The sequence below is a fragment of the Gastrolobium bilobum genome, unplaced genomic scaffold, assembly GCF_033153095.1.
Source record: "Gastrolobium bilobum isolate Gb01-03AN ecotype WA unplaced genomic scaffold, APGP_CSIRO_Gbil_v1 utg5188, whole genome shotgun sequence".
NCBI lineage: Eukaryota > Viridiplantae > Streptophyta > Magnoliopsida > Fabales > Fabaceae > Gastrolobium > Gastrolobium bilobum.
This window is the reverse complement of record NW_026899969.1, coordinates 396,571-411,730: the sequence shown is the minus strand read 5'-3', so window position 1 is coordinate 411,730 and position 15,160 is coordinate 396,571. Positions and strand designations below refer to the sequence as shown.

Below are 15,160 nucleotides of genomic sequence, written 5' to 3'. Positions count from 1 at the left end.
AGAAAGTCTCTACCTCTTTCTTAACACTCCAACACAACAGTAATACCAATTACAATAGTAATTTTACCCTTTTTATATTGTGGTAGGGGATCAAGACCTTGGTTCTTGGTCCTCCTAGGAGATTGATCGACAAGGTATCAGTTATTTGCACAAATGAGATTTGACGAACTTTTATCTGGAAAGATTTTTGATGGACTTCAATTTTTCTTAAATTGCAGATAATTTAAATTTTTTTTTTCATAAATGGTTATAGTCAACTTCAAGAGAAATTCCATTTATTTGTTTAAATTAATGTACTTTCCATAATTAAATTCACGGATTTATGTCTAAAAACTTAGCCAACATAATTTTTTCAAAAAAAATTAGCCCATGATTCTTGTTAGCTAAATATAGATACTAACATTGTATTGTCTCCTCAAACCAATCAAAAAAATGAAAACTTCCAAAGCAACTAATCATATGTACATTCCTATTCCTATGCCCTATTATACTGTTTTGCAAATTTCAAATACCAATAATGATGTTGAATTTAATCGCCCCTGTTAATTAACGGTAAGTAAGTGACTACCAATTTGAATTTTTTTAATTACCTATTAATTAGTACATTATCTGTGCGTTGTACGGAGAAAAAAAAATAGTTATGGAGCGGGTTACATTGCCACATAACTTGTTGGAATTATTATGGTCCTTTGTTTCAAAAATATTTTCATCAATATCATCTTACTCCATATAAATTGTATTTAAGTGATAATAATATTTTATCATTAAATTCAAAATTCATATTAAATTTAAATGACCCAAATAATAATTAACAAAAAATAATTCTTCTTTGTATGGTAATTTTTCAAAATCTCTGTAAATTAAAAGTCATTAAATTTATTTTCAATAATGATAATTCGATGATTATTTTTCTTTTTGTTTCCTATTTTAATGAAAAAGTATCAACATGTAAATAATTATTTTCAAAAATTGACATTAAATTAGCATTATCATTTTGACTTAAATTAAAAATTAAACATATATTAAATTTATTGAGTCAAATAATAATTAATAATATAAGTAATTTTCATTTATTTGATGATTTTTCAAAATCTCGCTAATTCAAAAACTTCAAATATATGGTCAATAACATTAATTTAATAATTGATTTTAGTTGTAATTGTCAAAAATTAAACACAAGATATATCCTTTTAGTTATAAAGCATTGCATATGAAAACAATCTCTAAATCATTGATTTTATTTTAGGATAGGCATCATGTTACTAAATTTTAGTGATAGGCAATTGTTTTCACATATAAACCTAAAAAGTGAGTGCATGTCTTATAATGGGTTGATTGTTTTGATAAAAAAAATCTCTCATTAGGTTCGAAGGCTTGGGGAAAGAAGAATTTGTTGGCCCAGACTAATTGTTGTTAGTTAGCTTTTTTGTTTCCGTTGTTCTTTATTTTATAAAAAAAACATTTATTATTATTTTTTGTAAGCAAAAAAACATTTATTATATTAAAAAAACATTTATTATTTTAAAGTATACAACCGTGTTTAATGCATATTTGTTAATTTTTTATGTTCTTTATCTTTCATAAAATTTCCTTAATCTCATTTCTCTTAATATCTTGGACTATGTAGCACGGATACTGACACGTGACACGACACTCCGACACGTTAATTTTAAAAAAATTTAGATTTCGACACGTTAGGACACGTTTTGATATTAAATAATATTTTTAATTTATGTAGTTTATATTATATTTAATATTCAATAATTTAAAAAAAATAAAACTAAACTTATAATATTCATCAATTTTAAAAAGAAACATAAGATATCCCAAATATTTATATTAAACTCAATAAAATGGTAATCGTAATCCAATGAATCTAATAGTTGGAACTAAAAACTCAACACAACGAAACCTTTGAATCTTTTTTTGAATTTCTATAACACATGTTGAAGTGTCGGGGAGTGTCGGAGTGTCGGAGAGTGTCGGACACGGCACGTTAGAATTTTTGAAGTGTCGTGCTTCGTAGGTTGAGAGTATGAAAATATATAAAAAATTAATAAATATATACCAAAATACGATTGTTTTATTTAAAATAATGTAAATGTCCCATGTTTTTGCATATAAACTATGGGTTTTATAATTCTCATTCAACATGAGAATTCAAATTTTCCTACACACCCTTCGATTTCCGTGCTGACATGGGTCCTACATATAATTTTTTCTAACACATGGGTCCCACATGCTTTTTATCTCTACAACATGAGAATTGAATTCTCATTCAACATGAGAAAATCAAACCCCATAAACTATTGTTTAGATAACTTGACAAAATTAGCATTAATTTTTCATTATTATTTTAACATTAAATTCAAATTTAGTATTAAATTAAAAATTGATATTAGATTTATTATTCAAATAATATTTAACACCACAAATAATTCTAATTATTCTAATGCAATTTCTTACTATCCTTACAAATAAAAATATATATCAAATATATTACTCTAATAGAAAAAAGACAATTGATTTTTTTTTTTTTCATTTTTCGTCCAAAATATCTATTGCTTTAGAGCATTTTCTTATAAAAAAATAGGAAACAAACAAAAATTTGTGACTCCCTCAGATTATTTAATAATAATAATAATAATAATAATAATAATAATAATAATGATAATTTTTTATTTTATTTATTAAAAAAATCCCAAAATGTGTGGTTATAATTTATTTCATATACAATATATAATTTTGTGTTTGTTTAATAGTCATACCTATTATTGATAAACCATTAACAAACAAACTCCAAAAAAAAAAATCACTTGAAAATTATTACAAACTACGCTACATAAAACATAATATAATTGTAAATTGGGTTCGCTTTTTCTGCAGTTACTTCAGATAAGTTATCTGCAGTAAGCCCAATACGACGTCGTTTTGGGGCGAAAATCATGGTGTTTTTATAATTTTAATTTATTTCAGGGTTATAATAGTCTTTATATTTGTAAATTTTTAAGATTTCAATACCAAAACGACGTCGTTTTGGAAATAAATGCAGATAAGTTGTCTGCATTAACTGCAGAAAGTAAATTATTGTAAACAATACTTCAGTAAATATAATACAAATTATAAATTATTACAAACTATACTCCAAAAAACATAATATGATGATAAATTATTATAAACAACACTCCAAGAAATATAATTTTATAATTATTATAAATTATAATTTTATAATACAAATTATAAATTATTAACAATGTAACACCTAGTTTTAACATTCCTTAATAATATTATTATTCTTACTTTATTGGAGTAAATTGATCGTTTATTGACCTTAGCAATTGCTTTCAATATTTCTTTTATAAATTTGTTTTTTCTGTAACTGAATATTAGTTTGGAAACATATTTGCGTCAAAGTTTCTAAAGAACTATTGATTAATTGTTTAAATAAGAGACATTAAACATAATCAAATAAACCTTCACATATATTGATCTTGATCCAAAACTAAACCCCATTACATATATATGGATTCTAATAACCAAATGTCAAATCTATTGAGTTTTTTCTTATAAGATATTGTTTTGTTTTTTCAAGATCCGCCAGAAATAGGATAGAAAATTAGAAAGCATTGCATAAGAAAACAATCAACCCATTATAGTAACAGAATGGTAGTCCATATCACTAAAATTTAAAATAGAAAAAATAAATTTAGAGAGAGATTATGTACCACGTTGCAAATATTTAAATCATGAGAACAAATAATTTAATATTACTTACTCTCAAGTTTTGATCTTGAACATGCACTCACATATTTAAATCAAGCATGTAGCACTTGAACCAATACCGGTTATTTTAATCTACTTTATCATACATTTAGTTAGGAAAGCTTGCAAATTTAAAGCTGAGGGGCCGAGGGAAGTGATTTTCGAAGATCACAAATTCCACCATTCACATGATTCAGATCAATTAATATCAATATGACGAATACGGTTCTTGTTCAAAATAAAAATAAAAAAACATTCCCAATCATCCATTTCGGTTCAGACTACCCATATTTGGAAGAGTTTCAAAGGTTACGTTGACAAAGAGAGTCCTCAATATTCGAGTCAACACTACACAATTATGATTAAACGTAATTATAGAAGCTAATGATACACAATCGCCATGGTTTAGGGTTATTTTTATCTCATACATCATCCCCCAGGTCATAGTCTACAAGTAAAACCATTTCAAAAAGGGAAAAAAAAAAAAAAAAAATTAAAAATGGGACATCTAAAGCGTACATGATGCCTTGCTCATATAATGGAGGAGATGGCAAAGAAAAATGGTTTATAGTAAACTGATCACATGTTTTTTCATAAATTAACATGCAACTTCATGGTTCTCAATTTTTATCATGTACAATGAAGGCTTTAACCATCGTTCATCTCCTGTAAGATTAGACAAGATAGAGGAATTGTATCATTTAGAAAAGGAAAAACTTTTCTTTCTCAAACCATTAGCATTATCAGCTATGGCATGCAATGAACTTGGAATTTTACCTGTATAATTCAAACAAGCTGCACAACAGCAATGACCCTTAGGGCCCCATTTTGGAGAAGATCACCAAGTTCATCAAATAGCAAAGCAGTTCGCCAACCCCATCCTTTAGGAGCTTTAGGTAGAAGAGTGCCTGTTTGTTTAAAGCTTCCAAACACCATCATTTCCCTCTTGGATGGGCAAGTCAACTGAATGTGAAAGGCAAAGCAAACCCAGAATTATTAACCAAAATGAAAGAATATCATGAAACGCAACAAATAATTAACGCAGTAATTCACTACTGATATTACCTGGTAGCGTGCAGTCACCTTTTCACGCGAGTCAACATACATATGTACCTGATAACACATTTCAAAGATATACCATGAGTTCTGGTCTAACATCTAATTGAAGATTTATAGCTACAGTTATTTATTGGCAATCAGCTAGCAAGTATATATGCCATTGCCAGGCCATATAATCATATTTTATAATAACAAATGAAAAAAGGTGCCATACTTACCACTAAAAGCATTACTCTCGGTTATTAATAAAATAAAGCATTTCACATTTAAAAACGTAATCTAGTTCCAAACTATCTTTAGGCCCAGATGATTTAAATACAAAAAAAGTCCTGCTAACCTTTCTATGTATATCAGTTATCTCTGCCTTCCGACGGTGAAGAAACAACCCTGCATCAACATTAAAATAAGATCCCCAAAAGATTTTCTGTATTTAATATTAACATTTATTCACGTCCCAACAGTAAGAATTTTGATGTATTAAAACATTACCAAGGGTACGCCGTCCCTGGGGGTCTTCATCATTAAAAGCCTGTACACTGACCTGAAGATTTAAACAAATAAACTCTTCATACCAGGACATGCAAAATCATCTTAGATGAATATAATGATTAATTGACTTCCATGTACCTTCCATAAAGAACCAGCATAGAAAAATTCTGGAGAATGCTTGACCTGGCCATCACCAAGCCTATGCACATCCTCAAAATGCACACTGCAAAACCAGCAGGAATTTACAGAACATTTAAATAAATTGATGAAGCTTAGTACCCAAGAACTGGGAACCTCAAAGATAAAGAAATACCAACAGAAGCAGCAGGAGTATGACTAAATGTATAGAAGTTATGGGATAAAACAACTGATACAGAAATAACGAAAAAATAAAACAAAATAAAATTGCGAGAAGCCCCGTAAAATCCCAACCAGATTGCAAGACACCTTCCATGCATTCAAGAAATAGCATAGGTCATAAAATATTAGACATGTTAAATCCAATTTAAAAGAAGTATTGATCTAAAAAAGTCAAGAACACCATTCGTACATGGACGGTAGTTGGAGTCGGTGGCTCTCCTAGGGTTTCCTCATCTGGGATATGTATGTCTTCTCCTCATCAAAGCAGGGAGAATGGGAGAGAAGAGGAAGATGATCCACAAACTATATGAGGATATCGATATTTGATGCATATGAGGTTTAAGGAAATCTAAGAAGCCCTCCTAAATAGCATCAAATCAACAACCAAGTTCTGGTAATGAAAATGTCAGCAGATAGCCGTCCCAATGAAAAACAAAAAAGAGAAAGAGAAGAGATGCGAATATGAAAGATACTTATATTGTGAATAATAACTGAGGAGGATTACTAGATCTAATTGACCCAACACAAACTTGTGGCATTGTGAATATGTGAGCCGGGGCACAAAACCAGTCCATATGACAATGATCAACATATACCCTACTAACTTTAACAATTGTCAATAATTGCAAAGAGGTTAACTTACCCAAAGCGAAAAGGAGGAAAATGGTTTAAAGGTGTTTTCAAATCTAGTGATATAGAAGAACTGTTGGCATTCTCCCATTCTATACCAACAGTATGCTCTGGTGTCTCTAACATCTGCATGGGAATGCCACCAGTACTTGCACCGCCAGCAGTAGATCCAGACATGCTGCTTTGCAAGCCCATTTCATATCCTCTTTGTGTTAGCTCTGTATGTATGTTTGTTCCGTTACTCCCTCCTTGACTTAGCCCAACCAAAGCTGTCAACCCATCCCCAGGAAGTTCTCCATTGTGGTCAGCCCGTGTGTCTGAATCATCATTGACTGCAGATTGAGGGTAGTTTCTGTTGCTTACGCCAAATGGTACACGAGAAAAGACAAAACGTGTAGGAGGCAAAGCAGCTGCTGGAACAAACGTAGTTCCACGGCCAATTCCTGCAAGCCCATCAATAGCACCTCTAACATGTACCCGCACAGGTCTGACAGGGCCATTTCTTTCACCAGGAGAAGATTCAGCAACATATATATTTCCCACATTCCCAGCCATATTGTTCTGATTATGTTCTTGCATGTAAGAACCAGTGGTAGAAGCTCCATGTGAAAATGCAAATTGCTTCTGGCAAGTGCAAGCCATACTCATAAGGGAACAAACTTTGCACGTATCAGCAGCAATTTCTTGCACCCTCTGACTAAGAAGCATCTAAAAAAGCCATAAAGTTTAAAACACCAAAACAATAATGTCAATAGCATTTCACAACCAATAATTTCTGTACCAAGAATAGTAATTTCTACACCAAGTTTAATGTCCTATATATTGAATGATTGATCTGTGCAGAGATTGAGGTTGTAATGTATCTAAATACCATCAGGAATATATGCTTTTTGATCAGTATACTGAAAGTTTATATAAACTTAGTCTGTTTTAGAGGCACAATGAAAATGTAACTTGAAATTATGTAAGCATTCTTTGAGATGCCAAATGCAAAAGTAATTTCAATAGACAAATTAATCTCAGTCCAACCTGCAACCAAAGACCATCATTTACAGCTTTGCAAGGGAAACCCAACTCTTCAAGTTGCTTTCTAACAATTACAAGTGCGTCAAAAGACATATTGCAATATAAAAGAGAATCCCCTTCAAATATATTAAGAAATGCATTGTATTCATCTCCATGACCTCCAAAATTTCCTCTGGGATGAGCTTTAAGCTGTCTTCTACCAGCAACCTGGCCTCCCCATGAAAACAAAGGCGTTCCATATCTTCCCCAATCACTGGATGTGAGCCCATTACAAGAATTCGATGAAAAGCAATGACTTGATTGATCCCTAACTAAGCAACTATTGTTATCCAAATTGTAGCAAGATCCTTCAGCAGAAGGCCCTTCAATACCCACTCCAGTGGCTCCCAGACCAGTTGCTCCAGCATCAAGAGGCATCTCAACATAACTTGATGTTCGCATCCCATCTGTATCAGACAATGCATTACCCAATGAAGGCCCTTCCATGTCACAAGGATGGCTTGCATTCAGGTTTGATGAACTGGCAAATGAAGCTTGTTGAACCCGTTGATTGGAAACAGAGACTCCATGGTTGCAGTCTGCCACAGAGTCTGCAAGCTCAACTAAAAGATTAGGAATGCTAGGGTCCTTTAGATCACTTTTAAGACTCATTTTCCGTATATCAGTTTCCAACCCCGTTTTAGGGCAGCTATCAGTTACACTTTTTCCCTTAGTGTTATCAGAATCAGAATGAATACCAGTTGCAGACTCAGAACCAGAAATTCCAAGCACAGGACGTTCGACCTTACAGTGGGCACCTTTTGCCAAGAATGTGTGCAAAGCCAGTTCAAACCTTTTTATGAAGTATTAGAGAAGTGTTAAGCAGTTTACGAAACTTAAGCTGTTAACCACAAAACCAAAATAAAGGCTCAGGAACCACTTACCGTTTCTCTTCACTGGGTATCCAAAGATCGTTAGAAGTCAGTAATACATGCAATGTTTGAGATGAAAGTTTAGGAAGCACCTGCAACAAGAAAATGCTGTTTAATCCAACTTAATCTTTGTATATAAATATATAATCAAGAACCAGAACTACCAAAACCACCAGATGCAAGCATGGGCTTTTATTTTCCTCATTACCTCTTTCAATTCCATGCCACCACTTTGACAGAGGTAGCCCCAACAGGCAGTTCTAACACGCTCCCCATGAATGCCATAGTCTTGGTTCTCCGCAAACACCTAGCTTACAAACATACACCACCAATAACTAACCAAAGAAATTGTACAGTATTATTTAAATTTCACAATGAGGCTATATGAGCATCTAGATTGCTGAACCTGATAAGCCAAGAAGTTTGAAGTCCACAGCTCAGATATAATGAAATCTGTACATATTGCACATAAATCCTGCAGAAATGTACAGATACAACAAATGAAAAATATTGCAAAAACTTAAAAAGCAATTTACCAGGAACTAATAGAATAAATATATAAATGGTTAAGAGAGGTCCAACACAACTTTAATATTTAATGTTATCGTAACTATGGGCTTCAAGTCATTATGTAAATATCATACCTGAAGATCAAGAAAGGAAGCAGCAGCAAGAACACGAAATGCATTATTATCATTAAGCTTAGGATAGTGCCCATATAGATATGCCAAAGCCATTGCAATTGCCTCATCATTAACATTCTTATCATCAACATGCAGAGTCACAATAGGAGCACTGGCTTCTTTCCAAGGCCCATGAAGCATGTTCCTAACAGACACACAACAGAAAATAAATAGTAATGTTGTCAGACAAACAAAATAAATACTTTACTATAAGCCATTATACAGTGTGCGTGCATTCAGTAATGGCTACAAGCCTACAACATAAAGCTACAAGCAAAAGCAAAGAGTTTAGGCATACAAATTACATATTCATAAGCCAGAGCATGAAAAAAGATTGAAAATTTCTTGTATATTTGTTTAAAGTCATACAAGGTAAAATATTTCACTCGTGTCACTAATTCAATAGGGCAACAACTAAGGACGAGAGAATCAATGAAATTATATTTTTTAGGGTGGGAAAAAAAGGACGGGCAACAAAACTAAGTATTAGGAATCAATATTGTCCTCATGGATCTTGAGCTTAAAAGTTTTACATCTGACCTTCATTAATGCTGAACCTATCAGCCATACTCTTTTACCAACCATCATTACCCTTGTCCTAATTCCTCTCCATGAAGATACAGATAACAATTAAATTATTGAAGGGGCAGGTAAAAATGTTTAAGTTGATGGATTTAACCAAATTTCAATAATTTATTTTTTATAAAAAAAATGCAATTTTTAGACCAGAATAGTAACAGAATAGAAGAACCCATTAAAACTTGCTATTCAGAGGAAAAGAAAACAATGATTGGAAGCGGAAATTATAGGTAATTGTAAATGGGTACCTGAAATATGAACTGCGGGAGAGGATAAGACGATGGAGATGATAAGTGGAACCCATTGCATTGATAACGATATCGGAGAAAGAGCCGGAGTTGAAGCCTTCGATTTGGACATGCTCGCAGAGGGAAGCAAGGTTGCAATCGAGAGCACGCAACTCCGTGGTGCTTTGCGATGGTGGAATGGGGATTTTGATGTTGGGAATGGGTGCATCTTCGTGTTCATAGGATGGAGGGTTGTTTGGGTACTGAGCGTCGTCCATGCGCATGTCGTATAGTGGGGGTTAGCCTTTGTCGTTTGATAATGCAGCGCAGCAGGGTAGAGCATATCAAAGACACGGGTCATTATTGTCTTTTTATTTATTTATTTTTGGGTACAAAATTCATTATTGTCTTTGTGTCCATAACAATGACGACGAGATCACTGATGATTCTCCTTTTCATGCATTATAGGTGTGTGATGCACTGAGTAAAAGGATAAAAAAAATTATTGATGGTTAATTTCTAAAAAAAAGCATGTCATGATATATATATATATATATATATATATATATATATATATATATATATATATATATATATATATATATATATATATAGGGGCAGGATATTCTTACACTGGTGTAAGAGTTAGAAGTCTTACACTCAATCTTGACCATTGATCCACTTGTATCCAATGGCTCACATTACTAAAAAATTTGAGCTCTTAGATATAAATGGAATCAGTGGACAAGATTAAGAGTGTAACTTACACTGGTGTAAAATGATCATGACCCATATATATATATATATATATATATATATATATATATATATATATATATATATATTGACGATGCACGAGGGAAAAGAAAATCAGTTTGTCTGTCTCCTAAAAGTTAACGCAAATCGTAAAAGTATATGGCTGCATTTTATACAATTAAGATAATAAATGGTCTTTTCAATTACCATATCTAACTTTAACTATGAAGTGTTTGTTAGATTATTAAATGTATTAACTCAAATATTTGTCAACTCTACATGTATAAAAAGTTGGAGTTAGGTACCATCAAAGTGTTAGTTAGACATTAACAACCCTCCAAATCGAGCCCATTTGTCATCTCTAATTGTTAACATTTTATATCAACATGATTCATTAGACAATAAATATAAAAGGAAAGAAAACGTGTTGGCGGCCTAACACGCCCATTTGACATATATATTAGATGAAGAGTTAAAAAATATTTAAGTTATAACGTTTAATATTCTAACAAACACTTCATGGTTGACGGCCCAAATAGTATTAAAATAATAATATATTGCAAAATATTGAATGGTCATTCCTTTTAATTGAGTAATTAATAAAAATAAATTATTATTTTTTTGCTAGAATTTGTGGCCTTAGTATTTGAAACTTTACAAATTAGTATTTACAAAATTGAAATCAGATTTAAGAATTTAATTTTAAAAGATGAAGAGTAAAATTTTAATTTAATTATAAAAACGTGTTGGCGGGCTAACTCGCCCGTTTGATGGGCTGGCCCTTTAAGTGTATTTGAATTTTCTCTTTTTATATTAATTTTTAATTTATTTTCTTTTATAGCATGAATATGTCATTTCTTATTTTTTATAGCATGTATATTTTTATATTTTTAAATATTTTTTTATTTAATCTATAATTTTATATTAAATTTAAATTTATTATATATATTTTTTCCACGTTCCATTTATATTGGTACCATTGTACTGCTGTGTAGTCATAAGCACAGTTAAGAAAATTAGATTTATGTGTAACCGCAAAAACGCTCATAATTCAGCATGAGATGCAATGTTGGAATACAAATTTCATCCAATTTGTAGCAGTATATTCCATTTATATTGTTGTCAAAAAATTGAGAAATTTAAGACACATTGGTAAAACTTTGTTTTACATACAGGTGTTGGATACAGAAATTTATGCTAAACTAGAGATATTTCGTTTTACATTATTTTTATGAAGTTTGAACTGGACTGTAGATGAACACTAAAATTCTTGCAATTTGAACTGATTTTCAAAATTTCAAAATTTACATTACACCAACAGTATGAATTTCCCGACATATCCCACCACCTCGCCTACTCCCACTATCCCCAAGGACTTCTATAAGATCACCTACCTAGTGGCACCAGCATGGGCACCTTATATCACATACCACCAAGGTTCAGTCAGTAACAAGCATCCTTCACCTCTGCTCAGCTGTCGGCTCCATCATCAACTCCAACTTTTGACTTTGATGGAAAAGACACACTGAATTTCAACAATTGTCCAGAGAGAGCATGACCATTGACTACGGTGAGAATTACTGTTTCTTCACTATGGACATTCTTTGTGGCACTTGTTAAAATAACAGTCATCTCGATGTGATAAATTATATCTCATTTCGATCTTGTTCTATTATAGAGCACAAGGCCATCTCAACATCAGTAAGTGGTTGCCCGGCATAGAGTTGAAGCTGCCTCTTTTTCACAACTACTACTTTCTCGGCATGTGATATTATTTCTTCATTCAGTTCCTGCAAAACATTGGAAATATCCCTTAGGACATGCATATATCAAACATTATTCAACAGCCAACTAGAGGTTTATACAATTGGCCACTAAATGATAGTTTTCAATCTCCATATGCCTGGTTAAGGTGTAACAATGAGGCATGTCAGTTATATGTTAGTGCATATAAGGTTTTATTTGCTGAGTAAGATGAGATTATTACCTGTATTGACATAGGAACTGCATCAGCACTAAAATCACCCAAATCTTTAAAAAAAGATTCCAGTAGAAAACAGAAGTTGTAGGCATCAGCATGATCCTCAAAAGCAACAGTATAGGAATCATCACTTTGGTCCTGTTCCTTAGAAGTGAACTTTAAGCTATAGAGACCTTTTGGTCCTTCTCCGTTGGAACCTCTTTGCATGAAAATGACCTTCACCAATATAGATTGTGACTTCAGGGTCAGATGCAAATGGATACACATAGGGACAAGCATAATATCTAATGATGCTTTAACCAAACTCATGTCTATCTCAAGCACAACCAAAAGAATTCTAAAGTGTATTACATGAAAAGGTCCTACAATGCAGGATATGGACTCGGTCAAAGTTTTTAAGGATTAACCTCAGACAAAATTTTAAAGGGTTCCACAGCTTTAAGAATAACGAGGTTGTGAAGATTAAATAACGGTGTAGTATTAGGTAGATATGGTAGGTCCCTCTACGGTTAAGTACTTAAGCTACTGAAAAACAAGTAAACAAAAAGAATTTTCTTGCACATACTAGAACATAACGGAGGTTCAGCCACCACACATCAGTATTAGCGTTTGCTTGCTTAACTTTGACTCTCTTAGCCGCAGAACTTTTTTTAGCTAATCCATGTCTAGAACTGCCATTTAGACTGTGCACACCATCCTTTTCAAAAATTGGGCCAGTGTCCTGGTTTTCTTCCACAAAACCCTGAGAATTTTGTGTCCTCAATTCTTTTGACTGTATTACTTCAAGTGAAGATATCCCAAAACCAGTCTCCTGGACACCACCTAAACATATAAAAAATAACTCAAATTGTGCTAAATTTATTATAAACCAACCTATGTTTAACTGGTTACTTCTTGTAACAAGTAAACAGTTAAAACCACCAAAAACAAAAAATTGTCTGCATATTTCTTGTTCTGTTTATTCAAATTGAAATTGCAAGTCATACTAAAGTTTTTTACTGCCTTAATAATGAAAGTCGAACAATGATAGCACAAACAAAACTCTGGGGAAAACAAATGGCATTTCAAAATGTTTTACTCATATGAACAATGTAAGAATAACTATAGTCAAGGATTAGGAATTCAAATAAATGATAGATATGAAAAGACATTTAGAAGTTATAGATTGAAAACATTACCATTTTTACTGCTTTTAGTTTTAACTCCAACTTCTGTTTTCGTGTTTGGTGTCTCCATCTTTCCTTCCAAATTCTTCCCATGATTTATAATTGCCACGGATTCGTCATCAACAAATTTTCCTCTCTCCTCCGATGGAACACTAGAACTACTTTCCGGAGTAACAACATTTTGTTGAGTCAGTCGCTTGTCTTCATATAAATTTTGCGCATGATCAGTAGCATCACTTGCATAATTTTGAGCTGTACTTTTACCCCTACCTGCCGAGTCCCTCTTTCTTGCATCAGATGATCTACCATTTCGTGTCCCCGGAAAGCCCTTGGGAGTTTTTTCTACCTTAGCTGAAGGGCTTCTAAATTTAAATTTTTTCTTAAATATTAATGCCTCATTTCCCTGATTCACATTCTTATTGTCATCCCTAGCAACTCCAGCTGCAGAATTTCCAAGAGTATTGATCTTTAACGCTGCTGAACTATCCATATTACTATTTACACTATTCTGCAGCTTCAATAAGCGTGCACCAATCTCTCTCTCAATATCAAGTCTATGACTAGAAACAGTGCTTTCATCATCAATTTCAGGATCCTCATCCTCTTCCTCTTTCTTTTCTAACTCAATTCTCCGAGCTTCCCTTGCCATTAACTTAATTTCCTCGATTTTCTTTTGCATTACAAGTTGGTCCTCCACATCAAAAACATTGCTAGCACCAGTAACTGGCTTAGTTTTCCCATTCCCATTGAACAAAGTGTTCCTCTTTTCCCTTCCATTTATCTCCAAATCCCCATCTTTCTGGTCGGAATTATAATTTCCCAGAATCCAAACGGAATAAATCGACTGAAACACAAAAGCCCCAACCAAATACATACCACCGTATTTGACGATAGTCGTGGCAGAAACGTCGCCAAAAACATCATTGTGTTCGGCAGCGACCTCAGAGACTTGTAATTCTTCCAATTTATCAGGTTCTGCATCAGCAGCGGCTACAGCAATATCTTCGCCGTGCGTCTCGTCAGCGGGAATCTGGACACAGAGGTCGCATTCTTCTTGGGGGAAGAGGATTGGCTGTGGTGGTACAAAAGGAACGATGGGTTTAGTTAGGGTTTTAAGAATTTTGGGTCGCAAATAGTTTTTCCTGTGCCTGAGTTTTGATGAAACTAGTATCACAGAAGGTGTTCGTCTGCTACTCGAAGGTGCAAACAGGGAGAAGACACCGCAATGCGCACTCGCCATTGCCATTGGTGCGTTTTAAATTTTCAATTTTGGATCAATGTCTATGGATAGGTTAGTCTCCAGTCTCCATGGCTGCAATTGTAAGAAGAAGAAGGAGCTTGCGTTCAGTTCAGTTCACGTTAGCTTCTTCCCGGGCCTGGGCCTGGGGGCGTGTCATTTCGGCCCAATTTACTTACCGAGTTTTCTAGACAGGGACAAAATGGGAAAGAGCTGAATTGCATTTTTCTTACCTTTGTTTTGTTTTATTTTATTTTCAAAGGGTTTGTTTTTTCTAAAATTACTTTAGATAAC

At 33.0% G+C, this 15,160-nt stretch overlaps 2 protein-coding genes across 2 annotated transcripts; both read right to left on the bottom strand.

The window, feature by feature from the left end:
• Positions 1-4,117: 4,117 nt before the first annotated feature.
• On the bottom strand, positions 4,118-10,009 carry LOC133294464 (uncharacterized). The gene is made up of 13 exons (XM_061493136.1): positions 9,748-10,009; positions 8,882-9,065; positions 8,644-8,712; positions 8,446-8,544; positions 8,250-8,329; positions 7,330-8,158; positions 6,314-7,008; positions 5,449-5,533; positions 5,311-5,362; positions 5,159-5,208; positions 4,828-4,875; positions 4,540-4,725; positions 4,118-4,428 (listed from the first exon to the last, which is right to left on the bottom strand). Exons 1-12 carry the CDS (start codon positions 10,002-10,004, stop codon positions 4,549-4,551), a joined length of 2,625 nt encoding a protein of 874 aa, XP_061349120.1. The 5' UTR covers positions 10,005-10,009; the 3' UTR covers positions 4,118-4,428; positions 4,540-4,548.
• Positions 10,010-11,684: 1,675 nt separating this feature from the next.
• LOC133294525 (uncharacterized) lies at positions 11,685-14,931 on the bottom strand. The gene is made up of 4 exons (XM_061493210.1): positions 13,642-14,931; positions 13,029-13,285; positions 12,470-12,679; positions 11,685-12,272 (listed from the first exon to the last, which is right to left on the bottom strand). The coding sequence occupies exons 1-4, from the start codon at positions 14,873-14,875 to the stop codon at positions 12,129-12,131; spliced, it is 1,845 nt and encodes a 614-aa protein (XP_061349194.1). The 5' UTR covers positions 14,876-14,931; the 3' UTR covers positions 11,685-12,128.
• Between the last annotated feature and the right edge of the window lie 229 nt (positions 14,932-15,160).

What these genes read in the sequence shown, in the direction of transcription:
- LOC133294464 (XM_061493136.1), bottom strand. Translation starts at nt 10,004, where the DNA reads ATGGACGACGCTCAGTACCCAAACAACCCTCCATCCTATGAACACGAA. An exon ending in GTGGCATGGAATTGAAAGAG is followed by an intron (nt 8,330 to 8,445) that starts GTAATGAGGAAA and finishes TTCTTGTTGCAG; the next exon opens with GTGCTTCCTAAACTTTCATC. An exon ending in ATGCTGGTTCTTTATGGAAG is followed by an intron (nt 5,363 to 5,448) that starts GTACATGGAAGT and finishes TTAAATCTTCAG; the next exon opens with GTCAGTGTACAGGCTTTTAA.
- LOC133294525 (XM_061493210.1), bottom strand. Translation starts at nt 14,875, where the DNA reads ATGGCAATGGCGAGTGCGCATTGCGGTGTCTTCTCCCTGTTTGCACCT. An exon ending in AACTAAAAGCAGTAAAAATG is followed by an intron (nt 13,286 to 13,641) that starts GTAATGTTTTCA and finishes TTATATGTTTAG; the next exon opens with GTGGTGTCCAGGAGACTGGT. An exon ending in CAGTTCCTATGTCAATACAG is followed by an intron (nt 12,273 to 12,469) that starts GTAATAATCTCA and finishes AATGTTTTGCAG; the next exon opens with GAACTGAATGAAGAAATAAT.